The sequence below is a fragment of the Mugil cephalus genome, chromosome 2 (assembly GCF_022458985.1).
Source record: "Mugil cephalus isolate CIBA_MC_2020 chromosome 2, CIBA_Mcephalus_1.1, whole genome shotgun sequence".
In the NCBI taxonomy this organism is placed as follows: domain Eukaryota; kingdom Metazoa; phylum Chordata; class Actinopteri; order Mugiliformes; family Mugilidae; genus Mugil; species Mugil cephalus.
In genome coordinates, this window is record NC_061771.1 from 1,671,981 (window position 1) to 1,689,047 (window position 17,067).

Genomic DNA, 17,067 nt, shown 5'->3' on the forward strand with positions numbered 1-17,067 from the left:
AGGTATGAAAATGTGTCAGTCTATAGCATTTTGAAATTATTCCTCAGTAAATGTCACAGCTGTTGATGCATTCTCTTGGTAATATGAGGGAGTCATTTCAGATCTAGCAAAATAATAGTATATAATGGGTGACCATGTTTGTTTTTAAGCCCTGTTTATCACTCTACTATTCCCCTTTCCCCTCTGTGTTCCTCACTCAGACTCACTGGTTGGAGGCCAACCAACCTCACTGCTTCAAATGCTTTTATACTAACAGACTTGTCACCACGGAAACAAAGCCCATGGCCTGGCACAAACAGGGACCTGTCAACACACTAGACAAGGAGGTCAAAGAGCACGGGGTGCAGGGTGAAAGGGGCGCAAACATATGTCACAATTCCATACTGCAAGATAAAAAGGCCCCCAAGGCAGAACCTGAGGAGGACATAGAGGACATAGAGTGTAGAAACCAAGAGCCCACAAGTACTAATCAAGAGAACCAAGAAGTTGCAAAAAATTTTGAGCAAGTTCTCAAAACTTTATCACCACTGCAACTAGCTAAAGAGGAATCTGAAGAGACTGTTGATCAATTTGATGATTGCTTAACTCCTCCCCCTTCCTTCAGTGTTATATCAACCAGAGATTTCTGTGAGAAAGAGTTATTTTTCAGCCTAGAGTGTGAGGTGACAGGAGAGATGAGTGATGTTAAGATAAACTCAGATACAAAAGACGACCTTAACTCTCCTGATAGCCAAGATAGTCAAGAAAGGCCAAGGACACCTCAGTTTCTAGGTCCAATAGATGAGGAGACAGATGCAATGTCAGAAGAAATGATGGGAAAGGAAAATATTAAAGAGCTACGCATCAGTAAAAAAAATAATACATCACAACCTGCTTGCCATTCTCCCTCAGACAGTAATGCTTCAGATGGAAATACAGTGAGCTCCCCTCCCTTTGCTGATGAATGTGAGGAAGAAGAGGAAATGAGTGTGGACTTTATATCTTGTGTGCAGCAAAAGAACACACTGGATGTCAGCAGCAAGGCTTTCCTGCTTTCATATTCTGCCTCAGATCATGCAGGCCATTCAGCCAAACAGCAGGAGGTGCCGTTGCCACAAAGCCAACATGAACCTAATACTAGGGGAGTGAACCAGGAAGCCACGCAACAGGTGCTTAGCCAGGGATCTCCACCTTTGTCGAGCGTTGCCATGGAGCTGTCCAATCAGGGTGGGGCAGGTTCTCAAGGCTCTGGTTATGTGTTGACTGTGAGAGAAAGGCATAGCAGGGCGGGGGAAGATACAGAGGGTAAAAAGGAGCAAACAGGGGAAGAGAAAGGGCAGAAAGAGAGCAGATCCGGAAGGAACAAGCCAGCTGGGGAGCAATATAGCGGGCAACTTTTAAGATATTCACAAACAGTCCTTGTACAAGACATTAAGACAGACAGACATCACTGCGGTGTCTCTCTTAAACATACTAAACACACCAGGATGGAAAATGACTTGTGTGATGACAGCCAGAGCGACAGTGGAGTGTCTGACGACTTCTCCCCGTACAGCACTTTGGAGGACACCACCACCTCTACAGGCTCTCCAACAACTCCAAAAGAGACTCCCATTGAGAGGGAGATCCGACGGGCTATTGCGCGTGAAAACAGCCTGAGAAGGTCCAGGGGGCTTCCGAATCCACCCTCCTCTCCAGAGTATGTAGATTTTCCTTTGAAAAAAAATCTCCGCCAGTCTATAACCACCAAGTCTGAGAGGTATCAAGACAAAGACAGGGAATTTGCGGGCAAGAAGATGCAGCATGAGATCTACGCAGAGGCTCAAAGGGAGCAGGACCTGGTCAAGCTTGGGAAAGTTCCCGGTTTTTATGACAAAGGTATTGATCGTCAAATAAAAGAGACGAAACTGATCTTTGAGGCCTTTCAGACACCCAGCGATTCAACTTTTACCACCTCAACCAGGAGTAAGTCCTCCTCATCATCTTCCTCTAGCAGTGATGCTTCAACTCTGGGGAACCAGGATGACAGATCATCATCATCATCATCCACCGTTGGAAGCTCATCTGGGGAAAGTAGACACAGCTTAGACGTGCTAAGTCCCACACCATGCCTAACATCTGCCCAAGGAGGGGGAATAACTAATTCCCATCCCAGAGGACCAGGCTTTTCTGAGGGGTCAGGTTCTCAGGTCATTATCTTTGAGAATAATCTGGGTGTCCCACCACAGAAGCACTACCGCTACCACGTCAAATCAGAGACAGAGGCAATTACAGAGGTTGACTCTGGATATCAGAAAATCTCATCATCCAGGGCAAGAGAGCATCATCATTACTGGCTATCAGAGAAAGGGCAGAAAAAAGAGGATGAGGAGAAGGAAGAAGAGGAGGTAGCCATCCAGGAGAACCCCTTTTTCAAACTGCGTACTTCAACTAATTTAGTTAAAGTGAAGCGGGATATCCAAGAGGCCCAAAAGCGTGAGAAGGAGCTTCGCAAGCAGAGGATCAGTCTATATGGAAGCAGTGGAGGTGCAAAAGGAGGAGGAGGACTGATGCTAACCAGCATGGAAAGAAAGAGTCTGCCTTCTTCTTTCAATGGATTGGGCACACCAGGGTCATCATATAGGGTTGAAACTGGAACCTCAGGAGGTTAGTGATTCACTGAATTATGATTTATTGGTGTGTGTGTGTGTGTTTCTGAGTGTGTAAATTATTTCACTTGTGCCCATCACACAGAAAATGTGTTTGTGTGGGTATGTGTGTTAAGTTTTATGTCTTGGGGTAAAATGATGAAAAACCCCTGAAATAGTCCGCTTCATTTTCCTCACGGTCAGTGGAAAACCTCAAAACAGTGTTCCAAACTAATGTTCACTGTTATGAGCAATAATTTTGCACTGGGTACCATAAGTTGGCTGTGAATGAAAAAAATCTGTAAGTCCACAATAAATGTAGCATCTAATCTGTCATATTAATTGCAAGAGCTGAGGTGAGGAAAATCCTGGCTTGTAACTTGACAGCACTGTGTCAGCAAGAAAGGAGTGGGCTAGATGATTCAAATTTTTGTATTGTAAGTCTGAATCCAGAAAGTGCATGCAACAGCTTATTTTTTCAGTTGTTTTTATGTTAAAGTTGGGGTAGAGTCATTATAAAACAAGAGTGTGTGACAATCCTTCATCATAGATATAACTAAGCAAACTAGTTTCACAGCAGTTTAATAGATGCTAAAAGGTACAGATCACCTTTTTAAAAGAGAGACAACAGAAGTCTAATAGACACTTATAAGAAATAGATTAGATTTTTGGATAAACAAACAACATATCAGTTCATATAGTGAGTTGAAGTAAAAGATGAAGATGGTACTTAACAAGCTGCTGATTTAGATATAATCACAGAACAATGTGTAGCTGAAATAAATGAAAGTGTAGCTTGGATGCAAACTTGAGCAAATAAAGAAACATAATAAGGCAATTGAATAACATTAAAGCCTTATGATCACATGTTGGGTGGTGTTGACTTTAGCTCTTCTGCTAGGGCCGTGGTACACAATAAAGGCTGGGAGTGACTGCTGTACAGTTCATTTGAGTGTGTGTATTGTAGGCACGAAGGCTTGCCAGTGAGTGTACAAGAATGAATGAATGAAAATGTCATGTCACCAGTCATTGTCAGTTTAATAATAGGTGCCATAAACTGTGAAGGGTGCGCCGCTATAACACTTATACGACCATGAGTCATTGTGCAAAAGCAGCAATTGTGCTTTGCTTTATAATTAAGACATTAAGCTATATAGCCTTATTTTTCTTAATTTTTGTGCAGTCTATTTTCGTTTCTACTTCCCCATGTTCATTCAAACACATTTATTTGCCTTGGTTCCCTCTGTAGTCCTCTTTGTCTGCCCTCACTTCTCTCTGCCACTACACAGTGCTCACTCTTAATTTGATTCCAGAAGGCCTCATTGCTTGCAGTGTGGTGCACAAAAAAAATCACAGGAACACTTTTGTTCCGGTGCTTTTCTTGTTTATCCCATTAATTGCTTCTGTCTCTTGCAGTGCGCCAGGTCAGCAAGTCGTCCATGTGGCCCCCAGTGCAAACTGAAGAGGAGATGATTCACCGGGCAGAGGTGTGTCCACATTGCAAAATGTCCTAATTTGATGAAGACATTGCAGTTACCTTTACATTTTTGCTTTACTGAGGTTTTAATGTAACTTCTACCATATAAATCAACCCTAGCTGTCTGGAATACTTGGTTTAGGGCATGTAAATATAGGCAAAATACTTCCTGAGTCTCCCTCAAAGGCTTGTTCCACTTTCATAAAACCTTTGATTCTGAGAGTTCATGTATGAATTGGAATACAACTGTGGGGCTATGAACATGTGTTAAAAACTATACTCAGATGCTCTTGAGAAGACATTAGCTTCTCTTTTGCACCAAATATGTGACGCAAATATCTGATAAAGCACGGAACACACAGTAAGGCGCTTATCTTTATAGATAAGGGATAAGGGAAGAAGGCAAACAGGACAGGGAGGATTCTGTAGAGTGTGTTTGTGTGTGTTTGTGTAGGCACGAGCAATAAAAAGCAGGGAAAGAGGAAAGCCATTTGACAATCCCCCTGATTTCCGTTACCTACCTTGTGGGTCTTAAATCTGTCTTTGAAACTGTGTCTCTGATTAAAGCTGAGTATTCCTCCACGACTGCAGCTGCATAACTCAGTTTTGCATTGATGTACTGGGTTTTAGCTGCCTGGTTCAGTTTGACAATAGCATCACAACGTTTTGCTTTCTTTTGCCTTGATGTCTCCTACCCCTCCCTCCTGCTTTTTCTCTCTGCTGGCTGATTATCTGCTCTGTGCACAGACCTGGTTCCTGATTACAGTTCAGGAATAAACCAAGGACTGCAAGAGAAATTGGCCTCAGCTGTTGACTTAGTCACACTGAACATGGCTCTGGACCACAGTCGCATTAACCTCCCTTTGACTTACAGAGCTAATGATGCTCATCCTTTTTTCTTGTGTTGGATTTTTAGTTTTGCCTCCTGCTTCCACACATCTGCTCTTTCGTTTTTGACTCCTGCTTTTACAGCTTTCTGCCCCCCTTACTTCTCCACTGCAACCACCACTTAATCCTTTTGTCTTTTGTTCCATTTTCACACAGGTACTCCAGAGTCCCCGGACCCCCAGACAGAAGACACCTCTAGTGCAGCGCTGGGAGTCGGGCCTCATCAATGGGCACAACAGAGAAGATGACTGAGATGGGAGGAAGATGACTTGTTTTTAAAGTGCAGGCCTGAATGACTATTAAATAAAAAGGAGAGTATTAAAAGAGAGAGCACATCACAGGAGGGAATGGGGATGAAGAGGAGGAAAGAGAGAATATGAAGTGAGAAAGAGGTCAGGGATTGAGGCTAGAAAGGGGGTCAGGAGGATTGGGAGCATGGAATATGATTGGTGGTGGAGTGCTTCACTAAGGAGGAGAGAAAGCTCTGGAAAATTCTGAGACAAATGAATGTAAAAAGGCCTATAAAAGACTAATAATAATAATGATTATACTGCAACAATGTCGATTTGTGAGAGCATGAACCTCGATAAACTTCTTTACCATGAATTTCTGAAATAAGAATGGATGATCTTTTTTGTTGACAGAAAGTTAGAAAAGCAATAGCAATAGCAATGAGCAGTTTAATGTGTTTAATGATGACTTAATGCGCTGGTTTAATACACCTGTACAATGTAATGCAATGTGATACAATAGCCATGTAATAAACACAATCTTTGCACAACTTGTCTTTGGAATTTTTATTGATGCTGTATCAGAAAGTTGTGGATTGAACTTTGTGGCCAGTTTAGGTGTTGGAGATTGTTATTGCTGATAAATCAGGTATTATATGATATGGGTTTGGATTTATGCTTCCAAATAGCATCACAAAGGTCAAACATTTGATCAAATTGTTAGGGAGCGCCAGTAACACAGTGCATAAAGACCAGTGGCCTGTATTGTATAAGTATTGTACCAGTCTTAATACAAGAAAGTCTGTTTTGAATTGTTCTCTTTAGTACTGAGAGCTTGTTTACAGAGCATAAGACATCTCCATTGAATGACACTGGACAACACACACCTAAAGATTAAATAAAAGCTGCCCCGTTGTGACCCGTGTTCTTTTTGAAATGATGCATGAAGTACAATAGTTTGGTTTTAAACTTATTCTCTTTTCAGCCCAACTGAGGTGGGATAATATAATAGTAGATTTATTGATATTCTACTACTTCACTTATAGCGTAACACTGAGTCTGTTACCATTTTTCAGGGTTTTATCTGTTATCACTGTGTATACTAACAGTTATGCGCTTTATGCTTTGTCTTCATTTGAGTCTCCCTGTCAGTTGCAGAGGGAAATTAGTCGCCATGGCTACAGGTTTCGAAGATCTGAAGCAGCATAAATACCCCAGTAGTCCTTTCTCTGGGTGCCTGTGTGTGTGTATATGAGATGAGATCATGCTTTAGTGACCTCCCAATCTCTTGTGAATAATTTATCAGCTCCTTCTGACTGGACGTAGCCCAGTGACATTGCCCGTACGTTATTATGGCAGAGCCAGCAGCAACTTAAGTGCTCAAAATTATTAATAAGCTTCATTCCTCACTAGGTAGCTTCCCTTGTGCTGTATTTCGAGGTCCAGTGTTACATCGGACAATGTCTTGATAATGTACCAAGAAGAAAAACTTTGTTTTATTGCTCACAATAGAGCCAAGCATGAACGATACCTTTACATAATTCCACCGTCAAACATGATAACTCATCCAAACAAAGTGTGTTCTTCATGTTATCTCTTACTCTGATATCTAATCTGACTGCTTTACAGATGACCCAATAATATGCCTACTCACATGCCTATCATCTTATTTCCATATTTCATTATCACTGTCTTCCAAAGTCCTGCTGGCACAAAGTCATCGAAGAAACCTTGTGTGAGACCGCCTGCGTCTAGAGGATTAGCCACTGCTTATGTAATACCTCTTTGTCAGAAGTACAAAAGTACAAGATGGCAAGGCACCATGCACATATGTGTGTTTTTCACTTTTACTATATCTTTGTATAATATGTGAAATGTGAGTGTATCTCACAACTCAACACTCCTTGTATGATTTACCATTTCAGCTGTGAAAATTGTGCCTGTAGTTATGGAAAATGAGATCTCACATACATGTGCGTCAAGCAGTTAATCGGCTTCCGCAATAAAAATTCCTGCAGCCATTATATTATGTGTTTGAGGCTTCCAGTCTGTAATCACTGTGTGTCACATGTATTTTTTTATTCACATGTGAGTCTTTTGTACTGTACATCATAATGACTGGTGGGTGGGTGTGTTCTGTTGCTTTGATGTTTGTGAGAGGGGATGGATAAAAAGGCAGAGCTGAGTCACAGAGACTAACGCGAAACCTGATTACATGCAGAGTGTGTTTTATTGTATTGAGAGGAGATGTGGAGGAGATTTAAGACTTCATGCACATCCAGATCTGTTAATCAGTAATGAGGACAGTATCTGCTCCAAATCAGATCAACTGAGGACATCTTTGTGGGAACTGTTTAAAGAAAACACATAATACAATGAAATGTTCTATCCAATTTCATTAAAAAAAAAGAAAAAGAAAAAGAAATGTGTAAAATGTCATTTTGGTGTCCTAAAATTATGATATTGTAGTACAGCCATCTGTCCCTAAAGATATTTTGCTTAACATAATGCAATTGTTTTAAGCTGATCTATTTGCACACCTCCTACAACCCCCCTTCTCCTTCCAATAAACCGTAGCATTACCTCCCACTTTTCACCATTTGCCACCAAGCCCACATCTCACAAGACTTCAGATCAGATTTCTTTTTTAAATGGATATGTGGCAAATATAAATGATTTATAGTTGTTTGCAAAACAAATGCCCAATCATCAGTGTTAGCTATTTCTGTAATATGAAGGTACTTTCTCTGGGTATGGACCAAATGGGAAAACTTTAGCAAAGGCCTGGAATGTAACTTTTGCAGTTTTCATGGCTCAGCACATGGTTCGCACAGTTTTACAAGCCCTCCTTTTTTTCAGACATATTTTTAAAAAAACACTCTCATCAGTCATAGGGTTGTTGCTGTAACTCAAAACATTACCAGTTTGCCAGTGATAAATGCTTTTTGTTTTGTGGTGTCGAATGCTTCAGTATACCCTCGGCTAAATATACTCTTAAGTGTTGTGCTCACATTTCAGCTCACATTGGCCAGAAAATCATAACGTACTGTAATTCCATTTGCTTTGCCCTTGTAATGTGTCAATGATTAAATGAGTTGTATCACCAAGCTCCCATTAAACCTCTGACAGGGCTGAACTGCTGGCATTCAAAAATCCTTGAGCCAACGTGTCTGAAATAGTCAATCAGAAAATGGGAGAAGCAATGGCATATTGTGTTGCGGTGATCTATTGAAGGTAATCAGGAGATGTATTGTTACTTTGCTCCAATCCTTTCATTGGTATTTACTAAATAAAGTATGTGAATTTCTCCACATTAAATTATAAAACCTAAAATGGCGACCAAAACTATGAAAGTGAATAAAAATAGTCACCACTCACCATCTTCAATATAGCTCACATCTTTGTGTTCATATACGTTAGCTTAAGAGACACAGCAAGAGGGCAGTTATCGTCAATATCAGAACAAGCAACATGACTCGTAATTCAGCATGTCACAGCGTGCATGCAGAAATACACAGGATATGTTTGCCACAGGTCAGTGGGTGCAAGCTAAGTTCATCAACTTGTTGAACTCATATTGCCAAGGCCTCTTGTCATTATTCTGCCTCTTATTCTGATTTATTTGCAGCTGAATATGTTGACGGTGTGTGCTTGCTTGTGACCCCGCAGGCAGAGGAACTGTAACTCATAACTGAATAACAGAGTTTTTGACTCTCACATTCTTCTAAGTTTGCTGTTTCCAGCAGCTCGGTAAAAGTAATAAAACTGGTATAAATATAGCTTTCTGCTTCTTCCTTGAGATCAACATCACCCAGTTACCGCTGAAAAAAAAAAAAAAAAAAAAAACAGATGGGAGCTGTATCTCTCACCCTGAGTGCTTGTACAGTGAAGTGCCAGCACTTTCAAATGAGGGCTCGAGCACAACAGGTTAGCTCTAGCTCCATTAAAACATATTGCAATTGTATTACAGATGATATCATAATGATGATGATATGATATTCCTGTATAGCAAGGTCACAATTTCCAGTGAGAACACAACCTATTTTGTCACTATGAGGTGAGGTCAGCTTGGTAGACTTCTAGCTGCTGTGTAACACACGTTTTGGTATTGTGGTAATGAATTTGTACATAAACAGTGCCCTCTGCTGAACATTGAGTAAAACTACAGCAGGTCAGTTTCAGAATGGCTTTTGGTTCCCTTTTCTTTCTTTCTAAACTAATTCACATGTGTAAACCAGCATAGAGTAAATTTGTACGATACATTGTTATCTTCTGATCTGGACCCAGATTATGTAGTCATTTGTTTACATGTGTGTATTTATGCATGTTTCTTGGATAATATACCGTTTACATTGAGATTTGCTGAAAATGTTGGTGGTATAAACTGCAAATAAGGCAGTCTAAAAGGTTTTAGGTTTTTTGTTTTATTGTTTTTTCAAAACAACCTCATCTCAGAGTCCATTCAACAGATGTTACCACAAGGCCAAACACTATCTGCCAATGAATGTCCCTGCAATATAATCAAAAGCTTTAAGCAGACCTTGATTCGAGTTTTGTCCACTGCTTTTTTCAAAGTCAACAGTAAACTTGAAGACCAGATGTAAGGTATACTGCACATGCAAACGGCCCAATAATAAAATCTGTATTTAGATTCATTGGCTCAGTTACATGCAAGATCAAACAAACATTGCATCCTGTCAACCTGTACTGTTGCTGCTGCGCATGAAAATAGGAACTGAGGAAACAGCCTTTCCTGTCCTGCTGTGTGACGCCATCTGATGCTACACTGATAAACTATGTTAAAGTATATACAAGCACAAAGAGAGGGAGAGAGAGAGAGAGGAAGGGAGAGAGGAAACAAACATTTCTAATGGATTGGAGTGAATGTGGACACAGGGTTCCAAAGATGGGGTCTGGAGGCTGTTTCAGCATCCCTGCTGATCCATTCCTGCATAAGGACAAAAACACATGGAGAAAACCTATTAAGGCTCTGTGTGTCATGTCATTTCCTGTAGCATAATGTACATACTGCTGTGTTCAGTTTTAATTCTGTTTTCAGGTTTCCTACACAAACGGAAGAGTATGTTTTCAGCTTGCCTAAATAAAGCACAATACATATCTTTGACGTTTCATAGGCTTCATCACTCTCAATAAGTGCTGGATTTGTCAATCAACAAACATCATACTTTGATACAAAAAATTAAAAAGACATTTTCTTTTACATTCTGTCTTTATTCATCTACTGTCAGTTCTGATGACTCTTTCTGCTTGTACCTCTCGAACCACTAAAACTACAGAGGGTGATGTGGGTGGAGCCGGAGTAACCTTAAATAAAACTCTGAGTCAACAGAACATAAAAAGAATAAAGTGAAAAAAACACTATCAGTTTAAAATCCTGCTAAGATCACAGCTATTCAAGGAGGAGATCAGATCGAGACTCTTTCTCTCTCTTTCATAGCTGGTTTCTTTTTGCATGAGTAGTGATGTCTGTGCTCTGCCCTCTAAGATGGCTCCTCAGCAACAGCACATAACAAGAAAGCCACAAAGCCTGCAGAGAGACTTTGGTCTCCTGAGAGACCTTCATCAAGCTAATTAATGAAAGTGATTACAACTAATGAGAAGCTTGTTTAAACACTGCACACCAGATCTAATGAGTAAGGCTGTATGTGTGGGTTTGAGTTGACAGTGTGTTTAGAAGGGGGCGTTTGTTGATTGCCAGTGATATCTATGTGTGTGTGTGTGTGTGTGTTTACATCCATGGGACCAGGGAAGTTGTTTATTATAGTGAATCTACTGTGGAAACACAGAGACCACAGAAATACCAGTAATTCCAAAAGTTTAGGAGGAAAAACGTCAGAGAGCTGCACAGGGTTCGGCTCAACTCTGTGTCCCAGCAAAAACTCACATGAAGTTTCCCAATCTAACGTGTTGTTAATCTTCTCATCTGCAATTTCCATTACGAGATAAAAGACCAGCAATAAAGACATTAAGAGATAAAAGACTAGCATTAAATAGATAGCACTACATAGTGTTAAAACTGTATTTGCCAGATTTCTTTATGATGAGTGTATTTATTTTTAAAGCACAAAGTACAATTTATTTCCATTTGATACACCTTTTCAAGAACCTTAACCTAACATTTACATTTTCATTTAGAGCCATCATGAAATCCACTGTGTCAAAAAGTCAGAAAGACAATGAGATGGACTAAATCTAGATGTATGCTTCTGCATTGGCCCAGCAACATTAGTATAGGTCTGCGCACTATTCTATAGCCTGTAGAACACTTCCCAAAAAAATGCAACTAAGCAAACCAACAGCTATGATTGGCAATAAATGCATTTATGACCACAGATAGAGAAATTTGCCCCTTGCTCATCACTTTGTAGCCGATAGTTGGTTGCTAGTGCATGTTCCAGGCTCTGGTTGCTCCTGGTAGCCCTCTTGTATAATTAACACACCATTGGTCAAAAATGTGCAGGCCATTATGGTATGAGATAAACTTCAATGAAACTCTAATAATTAATAAAAACCTGCCAGCCTTATGCTGTATCTCATATCCTTATGATAGAACAGAAACGAATAAGGTCATAGGAACATACTGCAAACTTAATCATGTCTAATGATTCACATAAAATGTTTTATTAGCAGGTGGAGATTCAGGTGATAGTTAATATTTACCTGAGAAGTGAAGCTTGTCCGGCTGAGTCTAAGGTCTGAAAACATCATTAAGCACTTAAAATTATCAGTCAGCCAATCTTATTACTTCAAACATTCACGCAATGTTTTGTCATTTAGAAACTCACCAACAATATGGTCTTTGGCATGAAGTTGAGTCCAGAACTGGGCCTCCTCCCTAGATTAAATGAAACAAAAAAGCAACATATCACATGTTGCTTTGCCATCAGTGGTATCGTTATCGTTGCTTTATCACATATCACATTTGATAACCTCCAAGTTAAAGCTTTGTAGAAACAAGTCTATAATGTCAAACTGATATTCATAATGTATGGGTAATATAAAATAGTATTTTTCTGTGAGTTACCATATCATATTTGAATAAAAATATAAACTGAATATATTCACAATGACATTTTCTTGTATGCTGCTTGTGATGAAGAGGTGAAATTATTCTGTAAAGAAAACAGAGATTAGTCGACTCCAGTTAGGACTAAATAGACAATACCTTTTCTTCTTTTCCTCTGCAGCTGCTTTTACTTTAAAGGAGGGCAAAAAGAGAGGAAGCAATCAGTTTCACAAACGATTGTAGCAGCAAAAGAATCCGTGAGAAAGGTGATATTCTTGTCTGATGTACCTTTCTTGTGTCCCACCACAGCCACAACTATCAATGAACAGAGGAACAATACCACAGCAGAGAAAGAACCCAACACAAGAGGCCAATCCACATGTGATGAGTCTGCAGTCATGACACTCATATTGTTAGATACAAAAAAGACTGGGGGACAGTTTTATTCATGGCCACAGAAGAATGAAGTAAGTCTCAGGGTAGATACAGTTACTTAAGATTTTGAATCCATATATGAAATGCTATTGTAAACCTACCTGTTGACAATGGATAGATGGATCCTGAAAGTTGTAAAATGAAGAAACAGTCACATTTTCTGTTTCACTACACTCTGAACAAAGACATAATAGTTTTGTTTCACATTTGTATTAATTGCTTAACATGTTTTAGATTAGTGTTGTCACTTTCAGTTTTAGCTTGTATTATTTTGGGGGGACTGTTTGTCACAGGCACAAAAGATGTAAGAAGTTCAAAATAGCTCACTGAAACTACTTCTTTATGGAGACGGATTTATACACCTGCACAAAAGACTAATCAAGGGACAAGATGTTGGAGATAATGTGGAATCTACAAAGCAGACCTTCTGGGAATGTCCCTTTACATGTCCCTTATTGTCAATGCATAAAGAAAGTCACAAAGAAAGGTTAAATTTCTCCATCAGATTGGAAACAGACAAATACAATAATACAAATACAATTCTGGTAAAACTGAAATGGAATGTAAATCAGTTTGGATTGAATGAAATTGAGTATGTTACTTGTGGAGTGCCTCGGTTCAATACTACAAACTGACAAAGATTAAAACTAAAAAACACTTCTATTTTGTTATAGTTTCTAAAGTTCCAGATAATTTCTATTTTTGTTTTTAGTTGACTATAATAACTTTGGTGTGTACCTCTGGTTACAGCCAACGCGATGCTTCGCTCAGAGTTGCTCCACTTCCCTGCCAGTAGGATGCTGTACTGGCACTGGTACAAAGCAACTGGAGTGTCCTGGACAGGCACTGGAAAGATCACTTGATGTTGGATCACCTTGGCATGAAGTGTGGCAACAGGAAGCCTTTGATCTGCCAGGAAGAGTGAGAACACAGCGCCGGGGTATGCAGGAGACCCCGTGCAGAGCAAATGCCATACATCTGTCTGCTGATCCAGAGCAAGGGTAGGAACTGGAAGTATGTCTGGGAGCACATCTGGGCAAACATCATTGAGGGCAAAGAGAATGAAACACGTTTAATTCATTAGGTACACTAATGAATGAAAATGAATGCACTCAAATAAAACAGTCTTGCACTAAGTCACTTCATGACAGTCATTATGTTCAGTTTATGTTGAAACAGTGTGAGAAAGGTAACAATTCAACTCCAAATTACAATTTGGAGGATATAGTACTGCGCAAAAGTTTTAGGCAGGTTTGGAAAAACTGCTGTAAATTATATTAGAATGCTTTCAAAAATATAAATAATGATTTTATTTTTATCAATTTACAAAATGCAAAGTGAGCGAACAAAAGAAAACTCTAAGTCACATCAATATACCCTTTGCCTTCAAACCAGCATCAGTCCTTATAGGTACACTTGCACAATGTCAGGGATTTTGTAGGATCGTTGACAAAGTGGTCGGCCAAGGAAACAGATGAAAAACACATTAAGTTTATTTCCCTTTCAAATCGGAAGATGTCCAGCAATAACATCAGATCACAACTGGTAGAAACCAGTGGGACCAAGGTACACCCATCTACTGTCTGGAGAAGTCTGGCCAGAAGTGGTCTTCATGACACAGTTACAGACAAACATCCATCCCTCTGAAGTGAGACCAAGAGACTCAACTGTTCACCAAAACATAGGAACAACATAGGAATACAGATCTGATGAGTCAAAAAATTGAAATATTTGGCTGTAGCAGAAGACTGTTCATCAAAGGGTTGGAGAGCGATACAATAATCAGTGTCTGCAGGCAACAGTGAAGCATGGTGGAGGTTCCTTTCAAGTTTGGGGTTGCATTTCTCAAATCGGAGTTGGAGATTTGGTCAGGATTAATGTTGTCCTCAATGCTGAGAAATACAGCCAGATGCTTCTCTGACAGAAGAATTTGAGGAAGACTACATCCACAAGATCTGTGATTAGTTCTCCAAGATGTGTGGAACAACCTAACAGCCGAATTCCTTCAAAAACTGTGTGTACCTAGAAGAACTGATGCTGTCATGAAGACAAAGGGTGGTCGGATCAGATATTGATTTGATTTAGATTTCTCTTCTGTTCATTCAGTGTATTTTGTTAATTGATGAAAATAAACTATTGACACATTTTTGAAAGCATTCTTAGTTTGCAGCATTTTCCCCCCACACCTGCCTTAAACTTTTGCTCAGTACTGTAGTTTGTGGTGCTGTTAAATTGGATTAAATTAAAAACACAAAGGTGTTTCTGTTATTCAGCCTAGCCCTCTGACTAAAATGGGGTTGCCAGAATACTAGAAACACATGTCGTTCACAGCACAGTACATTTCAATAAAACTACAAATCATAGCCTCCAAAATGAAAGCACAGTTAAATCTGCACTTCTTTCAGTCATTTTTAACAAATGTTAAGCTCAACAGTTGAATGACCACCTGTGTTAGTGGTTTAAGTAAAATAAATTTGGACACAGAAGGGTTGCAGTTTGGAGACAAAAGCATCATGAACTCCAGCTGTGTGTCTTGAACCACTACATTCACAGCTGAATTAACCACTGTCTTACAAATATCACTATCTGACATGTAAAATCTACAATACTGCTACAAAACTTGGTTTGCCAGTTTCCTCTGTAACCGTCAACAGTGGAAGTCAGAACACACTGTTTGATGTGTTTTTTGTGTGAGAGTGGGTGTGTAGTTTCTATATGAAGAGCAGGATGTAACTACTTCTACACACCCATGAAGCGGACGACAATAAAGGAACACAGAGAGCACCTGCACACAGCAATGTGTTCAGGGGGCTGGAGAAAAGCGGATGGGAGTGTTTATTATTTCATACAGCATGTAGAATCTCTGCCATCTCTGAAGACACTCTACAGACCCATGTATTTCTTTAAACATAAAATAGTCTAGATAGCACGTGACTCATTCTAAAATCTGACCCAGTGACATGTTGAATGACTCCATTTTTAATTACCATTATGTTGATAGTGGTGTTTTGTTTAGTTTTTTGCATAATTACAAAGTGTTGACATTAACATGCAAGGGACAAAGTTTTATCGCTTTTTTTGCTCAAACCACAGCTTCTCTAACGAAAAAGGATGTCAAATTAGAGTTATATCTGGTTCAAGAGTATCAAACACAAAGTTACATCCCATCAATGTAATATTAGAAGGTGCAAACCTTTTTGGTAGTCCAATTCTAAGTAGGAACTGACCACACTGTAGTGGCCCTCCTGGTTCTTGTACTGACAGCAGTAAAGGTTATTTTGGTCTGAACCCAACTCTCTCATCCTGACAGTGAACTGAACCTGGTCAGCACCAGACTGCAGGTCCCGAGAGTCCACCTCAATGAAACGAGAGAAAAAGGGGGAAATAAAACTACAGTCCAGTAGTAGCCAAACACACCAGAAATATTGAGACACGGCTTCAAAAAAATCTAAAATTACAAATTACCTTTTTTCTGACCCTGTACAACATGAACACCACCCCATGGTGTCCCTCAGGTGCTCGGCAAACCAGAACCAGTGAGTCCTTTGATCTCAAATTTATTTCCAGGGTAGGTGCTGGAGGAGGAGATGGAGGAGGAGGAGGAAAAGTAGAAGCTGAAAGTCTTCCTAAACAATAGAAAGAACAATATAACCAGCAGCAGGAATTAGAAGGTTAGAAGGTTACTCAAACTCCTTCTGAAATGGAGAAATAGGACAGCTTCTGAGCTAATGTGAAGAAACGCTGCTGTCATTGCCTCATGTGATGATGATCACTTTGTACCAAACAGCTGAAAATTAAAATGCAAAATGAAACTCAAAGTGTAGACATTTTTTATGTTAAACAGTACACTTTTTATGACAATCTTACAACTTTCTTCTTTTTTTCTTTATTCTAAAAAGGTAAATATATTAAGTATATAGTTTTAGTTGGCAGTCAAAAGAAATAATGACATAAAGAGTGAGTGAGAAACATCTATATGTCATTGTACTTACCCCAAAGCTGTAGAGAAGCAAGTATTAGAATATACATAAAGTGTGGTCGTCCACTACTACTAACAAGCCACATCCTTGACACAAGAAGCAGAAAACCGTCTGGAGTAAAGAAAGCCTGAATAAAGGCTGCCTTCTCTCACCCTGTCTTCCCCTCTCTCTCTCTCTCTCTCTCTCTCTCTCCCTTCCTCTGCAACTTTCTCTCGCTTCCTCACTCTTTTCGTCATGACATCCTCTTGAAGACAGAGTGACTGAGGAAGTTGAATCTGTAAACACAAATCCTTTTTCATAATAAATACTTGACCTACATCACATCAAACCAACTATGAAGTCAACAAAAAACTCCTTATGTCTAATGAAAATATATAGAGTTCACTGAAATGGGTCTTGCTCAAATTTATTGCTCAGCATGGGA

At 39.6% G+C, this 17,067-nt stretch overlaps 2 protein-coding genes across 3 annotated transcripts; one reads left to right on the plus strand and one right to left on the minus strand.

Annotated features, from left to right (window-relative positions):
- Positions 1-266: 266 nt before the first annotated feature.
- On the plus strand, positions 267-5,752 carry misp3 (MISP family member 3). Its single transcript, XM_047576109.1, has 3 exons — positions 267-2,625; positions 4,023-4,093; positions 5,128-5,752. The coding sequence occupies exons 1-3, from the start codon at positions 282-284 to the stop codon at positions 5,221-5,223; spliced, it is 2,511 nt and encodes an 836-aa protein (XP_047432065.1). The 5' UTR covers positions 267-281; the 3' UTR covers positions 5,224-5,752.
- Positions 5,753-9,827: 4,075 nt separating this feature from the next.
- LOC125000860 lies at positions 9,828-16,812 on the minus strand. 2 transcript variants are annotated; one of them, XM_047576579.1, is made up of 10 exons: positions 16,656-16,812; positions 16,129-16,289; positions 15,857-16,019; positions 13,402-13,695; positions 12,765-12,788; positions 12,517-12,618; positions 12,388-12,418; positions 12,008-12,057; positions 11,883-11,917; positions 9,828-10,149 (listed from the first exon to the last, which is right to left on the minus strand). In XM_047576579.1, the coding sequence occupies exons 1-10, from the start codon at positions 16,726-16,728 to the stop codon at positions 10,069-10,071; spliced, it is 1,014 nt and encodes a 337-aa protein (XP_047432535.1). In that variant the 5' UTR covers positions 16,729-16,812; the 3' UTR covers positions 9,828-10,068. The 2 variants fall into 2 exon arrangements, with proteins under 2 accessions (XP_047432535.1, XP_047432545.1); XM_047576589.1 differs by having other exon boundaries at positions 11,883-11,936.
- Positions 16,813-17,067: the final 255 nt, after the last annotated feature.

Excerpts from the sequence above, each read along its gene's own strand:
- misp3 (XM_047576109.1), top strand. The coding sequence starts at position 282 with ATGGCCTGGCACAAACAGGGACCTGTCAACACACTAGACAAGGAGGTC. Across the intron at positions 2,626-4,022 it reads TGAAACTGGAACCTCAGGAG|TGCGCCAGGTCAGCAAGTCG; the intron begins GTTAGTGATTCA and ends TGTCTCTTGCAG. Across the intron at positions 4,094-5,127 it reads AGATGATTCACCGGGCAGAG|GTACTCCAGAGTCCCCGGAC; the intron begins GTGTGTCCACAT and ends ATTTTCACACAG.
- LOC125000860 (XM_047576579.1), bottom strand. The coding sequence starts at position 16,728 with ATGTGGCTTGTTAGTAGTAGTGGACGACCACACTTTATGTATATTCTA. Across the intron at positions 16,020-16,128 it reads TGTACAGGGTCAGAAAAAAG|GTGGACTCTCGGGACCTGCA; the intron begins GTAATTTGTAAT and ends CGTTTCATTGAG. Across the intron at positions 12,619-12,764 it reads CATCTATCCATTGTCAACAG|ACTCATCACATGTGGATTGG; the intron begins GTAGGTTTACAA and ends TCATGACTGCAG.